This window comes from Balaenoptera musculus, chromosome 5 (genome assembly GCF_009873245.2).
Source record: "Balaenoptera musculus isolate JJ_BM4_2016_0621 chromosome 5, mBalMus1.pri.v3, whole genome shotgun sequence".
Classification (NCBI taxonomy): domain Eukaryota; kingdom Metazoa; phylum Chordata; class Mammalia; order Artiodactyla; family Balaenopteridae; genus Balaenoptera; species Balaenoptera musculus.
In genome coordinates, this window is record NC_045789.1 from 74,010,569 (window position 1) to 74,030,141 (window position 19,573).

Sequence of the window (19,573 nt, forward strand, 5' to 3'; positions counted from 1 at the left end):
TCTCCCCCAAAGATTAAAGCCGAAGTTCTATTCTAGAACTTAATATAAATGGAATCACACAGCAACTACTCTTTTGTATTTGCCTTCTTTTATTCAACATACTGTTAGAGATGCATATATGCTACTTACGGATAAATATTTCTTTTTATTTCTAGATAATATTCTATTGTATGACTATACAACAACTTGTTTATCCCACTGTTGATGGACATTTGGGTTGATTCCAGTTTTTTGCCCACTATAGCACCTTTATGGTGCTAGAAACATTCTTATACAAGTCTTTGTGGACATTTGTTCCCATTACTCTTGGGTAAATACTTAGGAGTGGAATTGCTAAGTCAAACAGTAGGCATATGTTTACAAGAAACTGACAAATTTAAGAGTGGCTGTAACATTTTATACTCCACCAGCAATGTCTAAAAAGTCTGGGTGCTTTACATCTTCATCAATATTTGATTGTCAGGCTCTTAAATTTTAGCCATAATAGTGGACGTATAGAGATGTCTTGTTGGGGTTACAATATACATTTCCTGATGATTAATAGTGTTGAGCACCTTTTTGTGTGTCCATCAACCACATTCAGGTATCATTGTGAAGGACCTTTTCAAGTCTTCAGCTTCTTAAACAAATTGGACTGTCTTTTTAATATTGAGTTATACAAGTTCTTTATTTATCCTGGATACCAGTCCTTTGTCAGATTATATGCTTTGTGAATATTGTCTCCTTATGAGCAGCTTGCTTATTTATTGCCTTAAAAGTATCCTTCAGGGACTTCCCTGGTGGCACAGTGCTTAAGAATCCATCTGCCAATGCAGGGGACACGGGTTTGAGCCCTGGTCTGAGAAGATCCCACATGCTGCGGAGCAACTAAGCCCACACGCCACAACTACTAGAGCCTGCGCTCTAGAGCCTGCGAGCCACAACTACTGAGCCCATGTGCCACAACTACTGAAGCCCATGTGCTTAGAGCCCATGCTCCGCAACAAGAGAAGCCACCGCAATGAGAAGCCCTGGCACTACAACGAAGAGTAGCCCCCGTTTGCCACAACTAAAGAAAGCCCGTGTGCAGCAACAAAGACCCAACACAGCCATAAATAAACTAATTAAATAAATAAATAAGAGTCCACCTGCCAACGCAGGGGACACAGGTTCAATCCCTGGTCCGGGAAGATCCCACATGCCGTGGAGCAACTAAGCCCATGCGCCACAACTACTGGGCCTGCGCTCTAGAGCCCGGGAGCCACGACTACTGAGCCCATGTGCCCCAACTACTGGGCCCATGCACTGCAACTACTGAAGCCCACGCGCTCTAGGGCCTGCATGCCGCAACAACTGAGCTCGCCTGCTGCAACTACTGAAGCCTGCGCACCTAGAGCCTGTGCTCCGCAATGAGAAGCCACTGCAATGAGAAGCCCGTGCACTGCAACGAAGAGTAGTCCCTGCTCGCTGCAACTAGAGGAAGCCCATGTGCAGCAACAAAGACCCAATGCAGCCCAAAAAAAAAAAGTGTCCTTTAATAAGTAAGAGTATTTAATTTTGATGAAGTTTAATTTGTAAATTTTTTTATTTTATGGTTTTGTTTCTGTGTTCTGTTTAAGAAACCTCTGCCTACCCAAAGGCTTAGAAGATATTCTCCTACGTTTCCTTCTAGTATTTTCATAGTTTTAGCTTGTACATTTGGGTCTATGACCCACCTTAAATTTGTACACGGCATGAGTGGGAATCAAGGTCCTTCGTTTTTTTTATCCATGTGGATATCCAATCTTTCCCATACCGTTTGTTGAAGAGTTTCTTTTCTTCACTGAATTGCTTTGGTGGCTTTGTCAAAAATCAACTGACTATGTAACTGAGGGTCTGTTGCTGGACCCTCTATTCTGTTCCACTGGTCTGTCAGTCCTTGTGCCAATACTGAACTGTCTTAATTACTGTGCTCTGAAATAAGTCTTAAAGTCCTCCAAATTTCTTTCATTTTTTTTTTAGATTGCTTTGAATATTCCAGGTTCTTTACATTTCCATATAAATTTTATTTCTTTATTATTATTATTTTTTTGGCCACGCCATGCGGCATGCAGGATTTTAGTTCCCCAACCAGGGATCAAACCCACACCCTCTGCAGTGGAAGAGTGGAGTCTTAACCACTGGACCGCCAGGGAAGTCCCTCCATATAAATTTTAGAATTTAATCAGTTTGTGAATTTCTACAAAAGAATCTGCTGGATTATATGAAATCTATGGATTAATTTAGGGAAATCTGACATATTAACACAGTTATCAAATCCATGATCATGGTATCTCTCTCCATTTCCTTAGGTCATCTTTAATTTCCCCTAGTTACATTTTAAGATTTCAGTGTTAAAGTCTTACACATTTTTTGTTAAATTTACTCCTAAGGATTTAATATCGTAAATGGAATTTATTAAAAATTTCATTCTCCATTTGTTTCCTGATAGTAGAAATGCAATTGATTTTTTTAAAAAATTATTTATTTATTTATTTTTGGCTGCGTTGGGTCTTTGTTGCTGTGCGCGGCTTTCTCTAGTTGCAGCGAGCGGGGGCTACTCTTCATCGCGGTGCGCCGGCTTCTCATCGTGGTGGCTTCTCTTGTTGCGGAGCACAGGCTCTAGGCGAGCGGGCCTCAGTAGCTGTGGCTCGCGGGCTCTAGAGCGCAGGCTCAGTAGTTGTGGCGCACGGGCTTAGTTGCTCCGTGGCATGTGGGATCTTCCCGGACCAGGGCTCGGACTCGTGTCTCCTGCATTGGCAGGTGGATTCTTAACCACTGTGCCACCAGGGAAGCCCCTGCAACTGATTTTTGTATATTAACCTTCTACTGATTTTGAATGTTAAACTAACCTTGCTTCTTGGAATAATACTCACTTGATTATGATGTATTATCATTTTTGTGTACTGCTAGATTCAATTTGATTATATCTTAAGGATTTTTACATCTATGTTCATGAGAGATACTGGTTTGTATTTTTTTTTCTTGGAATAACTTTAAGCTTTTGGTATCAGGGTTATGCTAGCCTTACTAGAGGAGTTGAAAAGTGTTTCTTTCTACTCTATATTTGAAAGTCTGTGTACTACTGGTATTATTTTTCCCTTAAATGTTTGATAGAATTCTCTTGATAATGTCCCACAGGTCTAAGGCTCCCTTCATCTTTTTTAGTCTCTTTTCACTCTAGTTTTAGTATGAATGTTTTCTACTGTCACATATTTGAACTCACTGATCATTTTTTCCACGACGTCTAATCTGCTGTTAATTCTATATAGTGGATTTTTCACATCGGATATATTTTTCAGCTCTAAAAGTTCCATTTGGTTCTTCTTTGTATTTCCATTTCTCTTTTCATGATGTTCATATTTTCTTTTCAATACATGAATGTAGTTATAAAAGCCACTTATCCTTTCCTGCTAATTCTATCATATGTCAATTGAGTCTTTCTACTGGCGAATTTTTCTCCTGGTTGTGAGTCAGATTTTCTGCTTCATGGTTGTCTAATAAATTTTTTATTAGATGCTGACATTGTGAATGTTATACTGTGTGTCTGGATTTTGTCTTCCTTATAATAGCATGTGGGGCTTTGTTCTCACAGGTAATTAAATTACTTGTAAATCAGTGTGATCCCTTAGAGCTTTGTTAGAAAGGTTCTAGGACAGCAGTTGCCAACCTTTTTGGCACCAGGGACCAGTTTCGTGGAAGACAATTTTTCCACAGACGGGGCGGTGGAGGGTGGGGGGTGAGGAGGATGGTTCAGGCGGTGATGCGAGCGATGGGGAACGGCAGGTGAAGCTTTGCTCGCTCGCTGCTCACCTCCTGCTGTGTGGACCGGTTCCTAACAGGCCGAGGATCGGTACTGGTCCACGGTCCAGGGGTTGGGGACCCCTGTTCTAGAATAGTCTTTACAACTAAGATAATTTAGCCCTACTACTAAGGTCTGAGCCTTCTATTGGCCTGGGTAATCAATCAGGACTCTCTATCTCAGAACGTCAGAACTTAATTAATCCAAGCCCTTTGTGAACTCGAGGAATTACTCAGCTTAACGCTCCCTGCTGGTTCTTTGCCTGGTCTCATGGAGCTTTACCCTACACATGTGTAATCTAACACTCAGCAAAGATTCAACTCAAGGAAAACCCTATGTAGACTTCTGTAGCCTTGTAATTTCTAGCCACTTCAGACTCATTAACCCTAATTTCTACCTTCTCAACTCAATGATGGGTATCCCACCCTGTTCCACTATCCCAAATGCGCCTCCAAGCAAAACACCAGAGAAATCAGAGTTCAGTTCACCTGTTCCCCTTCCTCAGGGATCATGGTCTTGCATTGCTATTGTCCAATGTTTGAAAATATTGTTTAATATATTTTGTCTAGTTTTTTAGCTGTTTATAGCAAAAGACTAAGTCCAATCCCCATTAGTCCATCATGGCTAGAAACATAAGTTCTGTACATAATGTTTTGCAACTTGATTTTTTAATTCATATCATGGTTATTATTCCAGATCAGTACATAGCTATCTACCACATGCTTTTAAATCCCTAAATAGTATTTCAGAGTATAGACACTTAAAAATTGTCTTCAGGGCTTCCCTGGTGGCGCAGTGGTTAAGAATCCGCCTGCCAATGCAGGGGACACGGGTACAAGCCCTGGTCCAGGAAGATTCCAAATGCCGCGGAGCAACTAAGCCCGTCTGCCACAACTACTGAAGCCTGTGCACCTAGTGCCAAAAGAGAAGCCACTGCAAATGAGAAGCCCGTGCACCACAGCGAAGAGTAGCCCCCACTCTCCACAACTAGAGAAAGCCCATGGGCAGCAACAAAGACCCAACGCAGCCAAAAATAAAATAAATTAGTTAAAAAAAAATTGTCTTCAATGTTTTAAACAACGACTAATACTAAAATTAATAATATGTACGTATCTCCTTGGCCAAATGTACAAATATTTTCACATTTTAATTTTCTTATGTTCACATAAGCTTTCAACAAAATAGGTACTGTGTGTCATATCTCTCCCACCCTCCTCTCCCCCTACTCAACAGGCAAAATATTATATAATAGTAGTTATTAAATATTTACTGAGTATAAAAATTTACTTCAAGAGAATGATTGTTAGTACTAATAGCAAATGCCTGTATTCTTTCCTTACTTTTACAAAACGTTTTAATCCATTTGACAGTGAGTTACATGAGTTCTCAGGTTTAATTTTAAAAAGATTGCTCTCCCTGCTTCTTACCATTTTATTATTATTTTTAACTTTGTCTTAAATATTTTTATTATATCTGTGTCTTTTATTGTAAGTTCTCCCAAATCTGTTCTTACATAACGGGAGTATAAATAAATAAATAAATAAATACTAAAAAGGTTTTCTCTGTAACAGGCCACATTCTTTAAAGTGTGAAATGATATACAAGTAGAAATGTTGTGTTCTTAAAAAAGGCTTAGATTTGTAGTATTCAAAATCAAAATACTAGTCTAAGGTGAAAATCATTATAATTCATCAATCACATGTGACTATTTTATATCTTTATTCAAAACACTTAAATCCACCGGCTCTTACAGTTTTAAGAACTCATATTCACAGACTACATTTCTACCTAATATAAGAATCTCTTCTACAATAGTCTCTGTGACTGATAATCTTACACTTCATATTTGATTATTAAAAGTTTTTAAAGCGTAACAACCTGCTTTCAAATACTATGTCATATCTCTATGTACATCATCATTCAAAAGTAAAACAACTTTCATTTTCTTCTACAACCCAACTATAGGAATCATTCCGTTTTTAAATATGTCAACTTTTAGACTAAAGCCTTAAAAAAAATATTACTTTAATAAGAAAGAAGCTTTTACCCCTTACCTGATTACAAGTATCAGATAAAGAGTGTATAGCTTCTGAGAACATACTTGCTGAACCCGTATAAATCCAGGCAAGAAATTTGAAGAAACAGTTTAATCCATTGCTAGGAGAGAAAGAGAAAATAACTTAGCATAGGTTTAAATAAAAATTCCCATCAAAAGCTTACTTAATTTATACACACACACACACACACACACTAGATTCTGTTCAAAGTACATTAGAAAGAATCCCTAGCCTTTAAGATTTACTATGTTTTAGGCAACAGGAGTACAAATTTGAAGAATACAGATTATGGTTTCATTAAATATTTAAATGAAAGAGGCATGATACGTGCAAGCAAATTACTTAAGTACGTTTTGAAAAGATGAGAAAAGAGGGTGTTCTACATATGAACAAAATGGAATCAGAAAGGAAATTATGTGTCTTATGTGCACTTGGTATTGTTCAGTAGGCCAGTGTCAAAGGGAAGACGTTGGTGAAGGTCCGTTTATTTAATTAGGCAGATGCCAGAGGTGAAGACAAAACTAGACCAAATAGTCTGTGTCATATGAGAAGGCCATACATGCTAAAATAAACATGGTTAGCTCTGAGGAAGCCAGCTGTGCTCAGATTCCAACAGTAATAACCAGTATAATTTATCTCAGGCACTATACTACAGTCACTTACCATGTTTTATTATAACTCTGTTATACAAATGCTAACATTGTAGTAGTTACTACATCCTCATTTTATAAATGAGGAAACTGTACATCCCCTTCCAGCTACCCTTTTCTCCTCTCCTCCATTTCAAATAATTTCTTGAAAGAATTATATCCACTCTTGCTGTCTCAGTTTTCCTCACTTTGCACTCAGTCTTCAATCCACTAAACAGCGGCTTCTGCCACTAACACCTCATAAGATTGTTTTTATCAATATATCAACTGTTTCTTGCTATTAAATTCCTGAAAACATTTTAATATTCTCCTTAATCTCACAGAAGCATTTGCCACTATTTTCTGAAAACACTGTCTTCCTTGATTTCCACAATACTCCTGGTTTTCTTCCTACCTTTCTCTTTACTCTTCCTCAGTCTCTTCTGCAGGCTCTTTTCCTTCTACCCGTTTCTTAAATGTTAGCGTTCTTCAAGGTTTTTTCTGAAGAGCTTTTCCTTCCTCATACACTGCATACACATTCTCCAGGTGATATTAACTACTCCTATGGCTTTAATTATCATCTATATACTAATAACTCTTGATTCTATATCTCTAATCCAGATCTCCCTCCTGAGCTTCAGAGCCATATATACTAACAATAATAATTATTAAGTACAATTATGTAATAGGTGCTATGCTAAGCAGTTTATATACATTACATACATTCCTCCAATGTAAAAAGCTTTCATTGTTAATCCTGTTTTATTGATGAAAAGAATTAATTCTGCTGACCAACTCCCCTTGGGTGCCCTATAAATAACTCAAACTCAAAAAGGAACTCATTATTTCCTTTGCTCCCACCCTGCCCCCTCCTTCCAGCGTTCCTGCTCTCAGTGATGGTGCAATATCTATCCAATTGTCCACACCAGAAGCCTGGGCACCATCGCTAACCAGACCACCTAAATACTTTTTGAAACTAACCGTGACTCTCCATCCCTACTACCACTATCTTTTCTGTATTATTACAAATGACTTCTTCTAGTCTAGTGTCCCTCCAATCCTTGAAGATAAGAATTATGTATTTTACCTTTACATTTCCAGACCATATCAAAATTCCTGACACATGTAACACATGTATTTTAGAAATAAAAGAACAAACTAATGAATTACGGAATTAATGCTCTTAAACATCCTAAATTAGATTATTCAGTAAAATCATAAAAGGTAGGCAGAATAATAGGAATCAAGAAGACAGAGAAGTACACACTGCTATATTTAAAATGAATAACCTACTGTATAGCACAGGGAACTCTGCTCAGTGTTATGTGGCAGCCTGGATGGGAGGGGAGATGGGGGGAGAATGGATACATGTATATGTATGGCTGAGTCCCTTTGCTGTGCACCTGAAACCATCACAACATTGTTAACTGCCTATACTCCAATATAAAACAAAAAGTTAAAAAAAAAAAAAAAAGAAGAAAGAGGAAAAAAGAAAGAGGCAAAAGCATTAATTATGTTCTACCAAGGTTAAGTGGGAGAAAAATAAAAGCGCAGGTACTCTCCAGTAGTTATAACCCAGGTTGCTTTAGTTACTCTAAAAATAACCTTGGCCAATTCAACTTTTTAAAAAAGACTTCTATAAATGCCAGTGAAAATGAGAGAAAAATTTTCAGATGGCACCGTTATCTTTATCTAGATACCAAGTAATAAATTTATACATTCAAGGATATATACATTAAAAATATTTCTATTTTAAAAGGCTTATATTTCAGTACTTACATGCAAATGGCAACCATCACCACCTTTCCTGGCCCCTTAAAAAAAACTGATGTCGGTCTAGAGCGTGGCTATAAGACAAAAACAAAAACAAAAAATCTCTAACATTTCCCAGAGAAGCATTATGACGCTAATAAGTGACTCTTGACACACCAGAAAATACCTCCTTTATCAACGCCTCTAAACAACTAGATTTACTTATTTAATTCTTTTTCTCTAGAATTTCCTGTTTAAGATGTGAGAAGACGGAAATTGAAAGTACATGTGGGTCCTTTTGCAGAACATTAATTGTTTATTTCCTTGTAAATCATTTCCTGCCTACTTCAGGAAAAATTCTGAGTTGGTTACATAAAAACCAGAAGTAAAGTGATAAAAATGTACTGCACTGAAATACTCTAAAATTTTCCCATTTCTTGAGCAACTTTTTAACTTATAGTACAAGGAACAGCCAAAGCCAAAAAGTTTGTTGCTCTAATTTAACTCATGACTGTTCTCTAAAGACCAAAGACATCAAGTGATAACAATGTGTTTAATTTCAAAACACACCAAAACAAAAGGAAATCAAACAAGAACATATTCAGGGAAAATATTTTTCTTCAGTCAAATGTTCTGCTGTTCCTTGAATTTATACTTTCTGTGTTTCTCCTCCTGCTCTTTCCTCTCCTTGGAATGCTATCATCTTCCACCGCAACCTGGGCAAGCTTTACTCATCTTCTTGTATATCTGGCCAAGTGTCACCTTTCTACGTAAAGCCTTCCTTGGTCCCCCACAGACAACACTCACTCTATTACACATTTATTATTGTACTTTACGTTTCTCTTGAAGCACGTCATATATTCTGCCTTATGTAATTTATTCAAGAAATATTTATTGTACAAGTACTATATGCCTGGCACAGTTCTAGATGCTGGGGCACAACAGTAAACAAAACAGAGTCCCTGCCTTCATAGATCTCACTGCCTAGTATAGGAAGATAGAGAATAAGTCCGTCATATCTGATAGTGATAAATATAATAAAGAAACTAAAACAGAGACTGAGAGAATAGTGTTGGGGGGGTATGATGGAGAGAGTTATTTTAGTTAGAATAGTGAGGGAAAGAAGTTCAATGATGAGAAGGAGGCAACCATGAAAAATTTGGAAGAAAAATGGTTTAGGCAGAGTATACAACACACTCAAAGATTCTGAAACAGAAGTAAGTTTCCTGTGAAGAATGGACAAAAACAAGGCTGGTGACTTCCCTGTTTGCACAGTGGTTAAGAATCCACCTGCCAATGCAGGGGACAAGGGTCCGAGTCCTGATCTGGGAAGATCCCGCATGCCGTGGAGCAACTAAGCCTATGCACCACAACTACTGAGCCTGCGCTCTAGAGCCCACGAACCACAACTCCTGACCCCACATGCTGCAACTACTGAAGCCTGCACATCGCCTGTGTTCCACAACAAGAGAAGCCACTGCAATGAGAAGCCCGTGCACCAAAACGAAGAGTAGCCCCCAAAACTAAAGAAAGCCCGTGCACAGCAACAAGGACCCAACGCAGCCATAAATAAATAAATAAATAAATAATTTTTAAAAATTAAAAATAGAACTACCATATACCCAGCAATCCTACTCCTGGGCATAAACGCAGAGAGAACCATAATTCAAAAAGATACATGCACCCCAATGTTCATTGCAGCACTATTTACAATAGCCAGGACATGGAAGCAACCTAAACGTCTATCAACAGAGGAATGGATAAAAAAGATGTGGTATATATATAGAATGGAATATTACTCAGCCATAAAAAGGAATGAAATCGTGCCATTTGCAGAGACGTGGATGGGCCCAGAGACTGTCATACAGGGTGAAGTAAGTCAGAAAGAGAAAAACAAATATTGTATAGTATCGCTTATATGTAGAATCTAGGAAAATGATACAGATGAACTTATTTGCAAAGCAAAAATAGAGACACAGACGTAGAGAACAAACGTATGGACACCAAGCAGGGAAGGGGGGTGGGGGGGATGAATTGGAAGATTGTGATTGACATATATACACTACTATGTATAAAATATCAATAAATAACTAGTGAGAACCTACTGTATAGCACAGAGAACTCTACTCAGTGCTCTGTGGTGACCTAAATGGGAAGGAAATCCAAAAAAGAGGGGATATTTGTCTAGGTATAGCTGATTCACTTTGCTGTACAGCAGAAACTAACAAAACATTGTAAAGCAACTATACTCCAATAAAAATTAGTTAAAAAAAACAAAAAAAAAAAGAAAGTAAGATTTGGGGTTGGTCACCAGAGGAGCCAACCATGTAATTACAGGGTTATAACTTTCCAACCTCCAGTGCTGGGAAAGAGGCTGGAGATTGAGTTCAGCCTCCAATGGCCAGTGGTTTAATCAATCATGCTTATGTAACGAAGCCTCCATAAAACCCTGAAAGGACGGGGTTTGGTGAATGTGTGGAGATTCAGGGAGAGTGGCTGCCCAGAGAGCATGGAAGTTCTGAGCCCCTTCCCACATGCCTTGCCTCCTGCACCTCTTCCATCTGGCTGTTCCTGAATCATATATCCTTTAATAATGAACAGGCAATCTAGTTAAAAAAAAAAATAAATAAAGAAGTGGGACAGTAAAGGTAAACTTTCTATACTGGTCCCAATATTAATTTCCTTCTGATAGGAACGAAAACAGAGTTATTCTGGCACACTTGTCAATAAGGTAGGAAACCTGCTAATAGAAAGATAAGGTACTTCTATCAGATTAGATCTATTTTTTCAATGAAATATAAAACAAGGTCATCAGCTGAAGAGGGAAAGTGAGTCTGTAGGAAGTTTGGGAAGAGAGGAAAAGGTATGCAATAAGTATCTCACAGAATGGGAGAGTGAACGTACTATGGAAGTTTAGTAAGACTGACAAATATTGAGTGTCCACTGATTTTGTACACTCATATAATAAAGAAAAAAAATCATCAAAATGGCTGTGCAATTTTCTCCTCTAAGGGCTGAGCTTCCTGGGTACAAGCAGAGGATTAGCACTTTGAATGTTAAACAAGGTTAAGAGTAGAAGGAAAAAGAATAAAGGAAATTAAAGGTGTATACAAGAGCTAAATCTTGCTAAAAATCTAACAAAATAAATCATCTATATCTATATGCTTATGGTTTATAACACAGTTATGAATTTAAAGAGAACTTATGGGGCTTCCCTGGTGGCGCAGTGGTTGAGAATCTGCCTGCCAATGCAGGGGACACGGGTTCGAGCCCTGGTCTGGGAAGATCCCACATGCCGCCGAGCGGCTGGGCCCGTGAGCCACAATTACTGAGCATGCGCGTCTGGAGCCTGTGCTCCGCAACGGGAGAGGCCGCGACGGTGAGAGGCCCGCGCACCGCGATGAAGAGTGGCCCCCGCTTGCCACAACTAGAGAAAGCCCTCGCACAGAAACGAAGACCCAACACAGCCATAAATAAATAAATAAACAAATTAAAAAAAAAAAAAAAAAAAAAAAAAATTACTTTTAAAGAGAACTTATGTCCCAATTTTTGTAATTTTAAGAAAAACAGACAGAAGCAAAGAGATTGTAATTCAGTAGATTACAATCTACTTAAGAAAATCTTGGTATAGGATCACAGACATGCTAGATTTTCACCATGGACTGATACTAGGATTTGCTGTGCAACACATACACACATAACATTAACAGAAAGATATCCTTACCTTGGTATTTCCCAGAAACTCTCTATATTCTCTCAATACTTTTTGGTTTCTAAATAGCCCTATAAGAAAAGAATTACACAATACATTTAGGTCATACATATTCTTATCAGTCACACTTTAGATTAATAAGACTATGTTAAATCATTTTCTACTAGCTAGCTACCAACAAAAATATGCTATTAGAAGAAATGTGAATTTGCAACTTGATTAAAAAATAGGCAAAGGATTTGAATACTTTTCTCCAAAGATGATACACAGATGGCCAACAGGCATATGAAAAGATGCTCGTATCACTAATCATCAGAGAAATGCAAATCAAAACCACAATGAGGTATCACTTCACACCCATCAGAATGGCTACTATCAAAAAAAACAAAAACAACAACAAAAAATAACAAATATAGGGACTTCCCTGGTGGTCCAGTGGTTAAGACTCCACACTCTCAATGCAGGGAGCACAGGTTTGATCACTGGTCAGGGAACTAAGATCCCGCACGCCACACAGCGCAGCCAAAAAAATAATAATAATAGTAACAAGTATAGGCAAGGATGTAGAGAAACTGGAAATCTTGAGTATGTTGGTAGGATAATAAAATACTGCAACTGCCATGGAAAACATGGAGGTTCTTCAAAAAAATTAAAAACTACCATATGATCACCCAAATTCACAGCAGCACACAGCAGCACCATTCACAATGGGCAAGAAGTGAAAGCAACCAAAACATCCATGGATGAATAAATGGATAAACAAAATGTGGTATATGCATACAATGGATTATTTAAACTTTATGAGGAAGGAAATCCTGTCACATGGATGAACCTTGAGGACATTATGCTAAGTGAAATAACTTAGTCAAAAAGACAAATACTGTATGATTCCATTTATGTGAGGTATCTACAGTAGTCAAATTCATAGAAGCAGAAAAAAGAATAGTAGTTACTAGGGGCTCGAGGGAGAGGGAGAAGGGAATTGTTTAACATGTACAGTTTCAGTTTTGCAAGATGAAAAAGGTTCCAGAAGAACATTTTCTGGAAATGTTTCATAACAATGTTAATATACTTACCACTTCTGAACTGTACACATAAAAAGTTAAAATGATAAATTTTATGTTGTATTTTTGCAATGAGATAAAGGCAGTTTGCTAAGATTCTTTCTCAGTATTAACTAAAAAATATAAGAACCAATTCTTCATTGTTAGCTCAAAGTTTAAAAATACAGGAAAAAATATTTTTCTATTACTGTGCTTTCTCAAATTCTGTACTTTAAATATCTCCTTTAATATATGTACAAGGCTACTCATGGTATCATTATTTTACTAGCAAAAAACTGGAAATGACCTAGGAGGAAATAACTGAATAAACTATGGTGTAGCCCCCAAAATGGAGTATTATAAAAGAAATGAAGAAATGTCTCTATTTCCTGCTACGGAATATTCTCCAGGACATATTATCAAGTAAAAAAAAAAAAAAAAAGCAAGCACAGAAAGTATGCATAGTATGCCTTATTTATGAAAAGGGGAGTCTAAATTGCCAGTATGTATGCTATTTTATTGCATTTTTTTTAATGGAAAAACTAACCCCCAAACTAAATTTTTTTTAATTAATTAATTTTATTTTGTTTATTTTTGGCTGCTGTTGGGTCTTTGTTGCTGTGCACGGGTTTTCTCTAGTTGCAGCGAGCGGGGGCTACTCTTCGTTGCGGTGCATGGGCTTCTCACTGCGGTGGCTTCTCTTGTTGTGGAGCACGCGTTCTAGGCGCGCGGGCTTCAGTAGCTGTGGCTCGCAGGCTCTAGAGTGCAGGCTCAGTAGCTGTGGTGCACGGGCTTAGTTGCTCCGTGGCATGTGGGATCTTCCCGGACCAGGACTCGAACAAGTGTCCCCTGCATTGGCAGGCGGATTCTTAACCACTATGCCACCAGGAAAGACCCCAAACTAATTTTATAAACAGTTACCTATGTTAGAAAGAGGGAGTAGGGTAGAGAAGACAGGGATGGGAGCTCAACTTCTCTGAAGTGTTTTGTCTGGTAAAGGTCACTTTGGAATCGTGTAAACGTTTTACAAAATTATAAAATAAAAATAATTTCTCAAAATCGAAAGCAAAATGAAACAAATGAAGCTAATTTTACATCTGTTAGATGGTTTATCCATACAATGAGAAATTAAAAGTGACTTTAAAGCATAGACATTTGACTATATATCCCTAGTGGGATATATAATAATGACAAAAAGAAAAACAGAAATCTTAAAACACCTTGATAGCAATATCGATCCTGTTAGTTTTAAACTACACTGTATTCTCTCTATATGTGTGTATACACATAAAAGAACAAACCAAAAATGTAATTAATTATGCTAATGAATTAAGAAATAAGATTTTCAGTGTAAGAGATACAAAAAGAAAAGAAACAGTGTTTATCAGAATAACCTATGTATTTTTTCTTAAGAAACAAAAAGTATTTCCTAGCTCTGTCCACTGAAAAGACCTTAAAAATACATCACCCTGTTAAGAATGAGTATCCCTAATGCCCACAGGTCTCTCAATTTTATTTCCTATTAAAAGGAAAGGATCTCCTATTAGAAATGGCTGATTCTCAATCTGGGGCAGGAAATATACTAAATAAACCTGAAACATCTTATTGTACCTAAAAGCAAGGATGCTACAACAGTACCTGGATTATGACAAAAGGACTTCGGAGCCAATTTGAGATGTTTCCACTGGCCAAAGTGAAGTTGAGCACCACGACTTTGCCTACTTTGTTCTTTCCTTCCTTGCATGTCTTCTCCACGTTCTTCCCGATCTCCTGACCTCCTTCCTACCCACTGCCGTCCCTCTTGACACTGAACACCCACACACGCAAAAAACTCTCCCAACCCCTTTTCTTCCTGTGCTACTGACCACAACTGTCTCACAATTTCTACCTAGAAACTTCACCAACTCATGAGGAGAAGGAAATATTGTCACCTTTAAGCCTTGGTCCTATGCAGAACTTAGAAATATAGTTAAAGAAGTCAGAATCCTCCTAAATAAAGCCTGACCAAAAAAAAAATGTCTAATTTTTGCAGATACTAGCACATCTATCTCTACTTTAATCCTGCCACATTACCGTTCAGTTCCACAGAGTAACAGAAGTGTAACTGTAGTACAAGTATCTAATTCCCCAATGGATTATGCCCTACTCGAAGATGATTTCATCATATCCTATATTAGCACCTGTATTGCCTATAAAGAAACCCAAAGGAAGCCATTAACTGAATAGTGATACCACAATTCTGGGGCTCCCTGACCCCAACATGTATTTCTTTCATCAAAAGTAAACATTTCATGGAATTCCCTGGTGGTCCAGTGGTTAGGACTCTGCGCTTCCACTACAGAGGGCACGGGTTCAATCCCTGGTCAGGGAACTAAGATCCCATAAGCCGTGCAGTGCAGCCAAAAAAAAAAAAAAAAAAAAAAGTAAACATTTCAGCTACAGGAGAGGCTGCGGAGAAAAGGGAACCCTCTTGCACTGTTGCTGGGAATGTAAATTGATACAACTGCCATGGAGAACAGTATGGAGGTTCCTTAAAAAACTAAAAATAGAATTACCATATGACCCAGCAATCCAACTCTTGGGCATATAACCAGAGAAAACCATAACTCAAAAAGACACATGCAGGCTTCCCTGGTGGCGCAGTGGTTAAGAATCCACCTGCCAATGCAGGGGACACGGGTTCGAGCCCTGGTCCGGGAAGATCCTACATGCAGTGGAGCAATTAAGCCTGTGTGCCACAACTACTGAGACTGTGCTCTAGAGCCCGTGAGCCACAACTACTGAGCCCGCATGCCTAGAGCCCGTGCTCGGCAACAAGAGAAGCCACCGCAATGAAGCCCGTGCACCACAACCAAGACCCAAAGGAGCCAAAAACAAGTAAATAAAATAAATAAATTTATTAAAAAAAAAAAAAGACACATGCACCCCAATGTTCATTGCAGCACTATTTACAATAGCCAGGTCATGGAAACAACCTAAATGCCCGTTGACAGACGAATGGATAAAGAAGATGTGGTACATATATACAATGGAATATTACTCAGCCATAAAAAGGAACGAAACTGGGTCATTTGTAGAGATGTGAATGGACCTAGAGACTGTCATACAGAGTGAAGTAAGTCAGAAAGAGAAAAACAAATATTGTATATGAATGCATATATGTAGAATCTAGAAAAATGGTAGAGATGAACCTGTTTGCAAGGCAGAAATAGGAGACACACATAGAGAACAAATGTATGGACACCAAGGGGGGAAAGGAGGGATGGGATGAATTGGGAGATTGGGATTGACATATATACACTAATATGTATAAAATAACTAACGAGAACCTGCTGTATAGCACAGGGAACTCTACTTCACTTTGCTGTACAGCAGAAACTAACACAACATTGTAAAACAACTATACCCCAATTTAAAACAAAAAAAACATTTCAGCTAGAGACTCAACACATTCCTATCAAAACCCCAAGGGCATTTTTCACAGAAATAGAACCAAAAAATTCTAAAAGTTTTATGAAACCACAAAAGACCCCAAATAGCCAAAGCAATACTGAGAGAAAAGAATAAAAATAAAGCTGGAGTTATCACATGCCCTGATTTCAAACTAAATTACAAAGCCATAGTGATCAAAACAGCATGGTATTGGCAGAAAAACAGAGACATACATCAGTGGAACAGAACTTAGAGCCCAGAAACAAACCCACACATATATGGACAATTAATTTATGACAAAGGAGCAAATACCATACAATGGAAGAAGGACAGTCTCTTCAACTCATTAGTTGGGGAAATTGGGACATTGGGACAGCTACATGCAAAGAGATGAAACTAGGCCATCATCTCACACCCTAAACAAAAATCAACACAAAATGGATTAAAGACCTCAATGTGAGGCTTGAAACCATAAAACTCCTAGAAGAAAACATAAGCAGTACACTCTGACATCGGTCTTCACTCTATCTTTCTAGCTATATCTCCTCAGGTAAGGGAAAAGAAATGAAATATCTGATAAGGGGTTAATATCCAAAAAATATAGACAACCCAATTAAACAAAAACAACAACCAAAAAAACAATTAAAAAATGCAGAGGAGCTGAATAGGCATTTTTCCAAAGACATTTTTTCATACAGATGGCCAATAGAATATGAAAAGATGTTCAACATCACTAATTATTAGGGAAATGCAAATCAAAACACAATGAGACATCACCTCACGCCTGTTGGAATGGCTAGTATCAAAAAGGCAAGAAAAAACAAGTGTTGCTGAGGATGTGGAGAAAAGGAAAACCATATGCACTGTTGATGGGAATGCAAATTAGTGCAATCTACTAAGGAAAACAGTATGGAGATTCCTCAAAAAATTAAGAATAAAATTACCATATGGGGCTTCCCTGGTGGCGCAGCGGTTAGGAATTCGCCTGCCAATGCAGGGGACATGGGTTCGTGCCCCGGTCTGGGAAGATCCCACATGCCGCGGAGCGGCTAGGCCCGTGAGCCACAACTGCTGAGCCTGCGTGTCTGGAGCCTGTGCTCCGCAACGGGAGAGGCCGCGACAGTGAAAGGCCCATGCACCGCGATGAGGAGGGGCCCCCGCTCGCCACAACTGGAGAAAGCCCTCGCACACAAACGAAGACCCAACACAGCCAAAAAAAATAAATAATAAAATAAAAATAAATAAAAATTAAAAAAAAAAAATTACCATATGATCCAGCTATCCCATTTTTGGGTATTTAATCCAAAGAATATGAAAACACTAATTAGAAAAGATATACACACCTCTATGTTGATTGCAGCATTATTTTCAATAGCCAAGATATGGAAACAACCTAAGTGCCCAACAACAGATGAATGGATAAAGATGTGGTATTTTTACTCAATGGAATACTACTCAGTCATAAAAAAGGTGAACTCTTGCCATCTGCTAAGTGAGACAAGTCAGATGGAGAGATATAAATACCATATGATTTCACTCATATGTGGAATATAAAAAACAAACAAACAAACAAATGAAATAAATGAACAATCCAAAGCAAACCAAAAATGTAGATACAGAAAACAGTAGTGGTTACTTGAGGGTGAAATGGGTAAAATGGATCAACTGTACAGTAACAGATGGAAACTAAATTTTTTGGTGGTGATCACACTGTAGGGTAAACAGAAGTAGAAATATAATGTTGTACACATGAAACAATATATGTTATAAACCAATGTTACCTCACTGAAAAACAAATTTTAAAAAAGGAAACTAAACATTTCATTCCTGTGGATTTAAGTGCAGCTCTACTTAGAATATCTGTGAATATAAAGATGCTCAACAGTTGTTTGCTTCTTCTGAGAGGCCAAAACCCCTTAGAAACTACGATTTACCTTTAAACAGGTACAATCTTCAAATCAGACTGTAAGTTTTAATATTCATATATCTTATAGAAACCACAAACTAGCTTTGCTTGCTCTCATGATCTTTAAAAAGCTATAGAGGATAAAAGAAATAATACTGTTTTTATAAAATAACTGAATCCCAAAATGAAAACTGGTATTTGCTAGAAGTAACAAAGCCAAAGCCAACAGGTGGGCAACCACTAGGGAGGGCATAGTTATTATAGGCACAGGTCTTACTTACAAGTTGCTTTTCAGTTAACTCAGCTGTAAATTTAATATACTTACTTTCTCTATATTCTATTTCTGCTTCCTTACGAAGTTTTTTCTCTCTGGCAAGAGCTTCAGGGCTTCCCCAAACTTCCAAAGATCTGTGTACACACGACCACCAACAATGACAATTTTAATGACTTTATTATAATCATATTTAAATCTAGATAACTAAAACTATATGAGAATTTAACAACAAAGCATAAGGTCCTTTAGGAAAAATATAAAGCACTTAAATCTTTCTAAATTAAATCTAAACAATAAGAGTAAATTCAACAGCAAATTTTCTCATAAATTATGACTTTTTTTTGCTAACTAGTACATACTAGTAACTCTCAGACAAATTTAGAAATGTAAAAATATTCTGCTTTTAAAACATGTCATTTTAAAAATTCTGAGTCTGTCTAAAATACATTTTTATTAATCCCAAATTCAGCTTGTATTTTTATTCTAAAAGAACTATGTTCTTACTTTGTCTCTACATCTGATCTCAAGTATACAGTAAAGGACTCGGTATCTTCATGAGGACTTCGTCGTCTGATTTTTCGAAGTTGTTCTAGATCACTGAAGAAAGAAAGACGTTGAATTTATTCAGACAAGGTTCATATGGTTCATGTACTTAAAAGGATTAAGGGCAGATAAAAGCCACTACACTGATCCTCATTTTAATAGCTAAATCTATATAACCTGTAAAAAGCAGTTTAAAGATGACATTTTGTACACAAAAGTGACTTAGAGACAGTTGAAACACTAAGAATTATTCTCGATGCTCAATATAGATACCATAACATAATATGTAGAGATTCAATTCCTTTATTAGTGCTTGCATTTTATCTGCTAGGGACACACCATTGCAATGTCTGATGTATGAAGAAAGAAAGTGAAAAGTGGAAAGAACATGGATTAGAGTATTACCCCTCTATTTAAGAATTTAAA

The 19,573-nt window shown here is 37.6% G+C and overlaps 1 protein-coding gene across 2 annotated transcripts in view; it reads right to left on the minus strand.

The window, feature by feature from the left end:
* The window catches only part of SLC30A9 (solute carrier family 30 member 9), a 73,302-nt gene that overhangs the window by 25,447 nt on the left and 28,282 nt on the right, over positions 1 to 19,573 (minus strand). For both annotated transcript variants that reach the window (XM_036852605.1, XM_036852604.1), the window contains exons 5-9: positions 19,109 to 19,201; positions 18,656 to 18,738; positions 11,962 to 12,020; positions 8,265 to 8,332; positions 5,854 to 5,956 (exon numbers count right to left, since the gene is read on the minus strand). In XM_036852605.1, the coding sequence (XP_036708500.1) occupies positions 5,854 to 5,956; positions 8,265 to 8,332; positions 11,962 to 12,020; positions 18,656 to 18,738; positions 19,109 to 19,201 (406 nt within the window). The remainder of the gene's footprint in view (positions 1 to 5,853; positions 5,957 to 8,264; positions 8,333 to 11,961; positions 12,021 to 18,655; positions 18,739 to 19,108; positions 19,202 to 19,573) is intronic.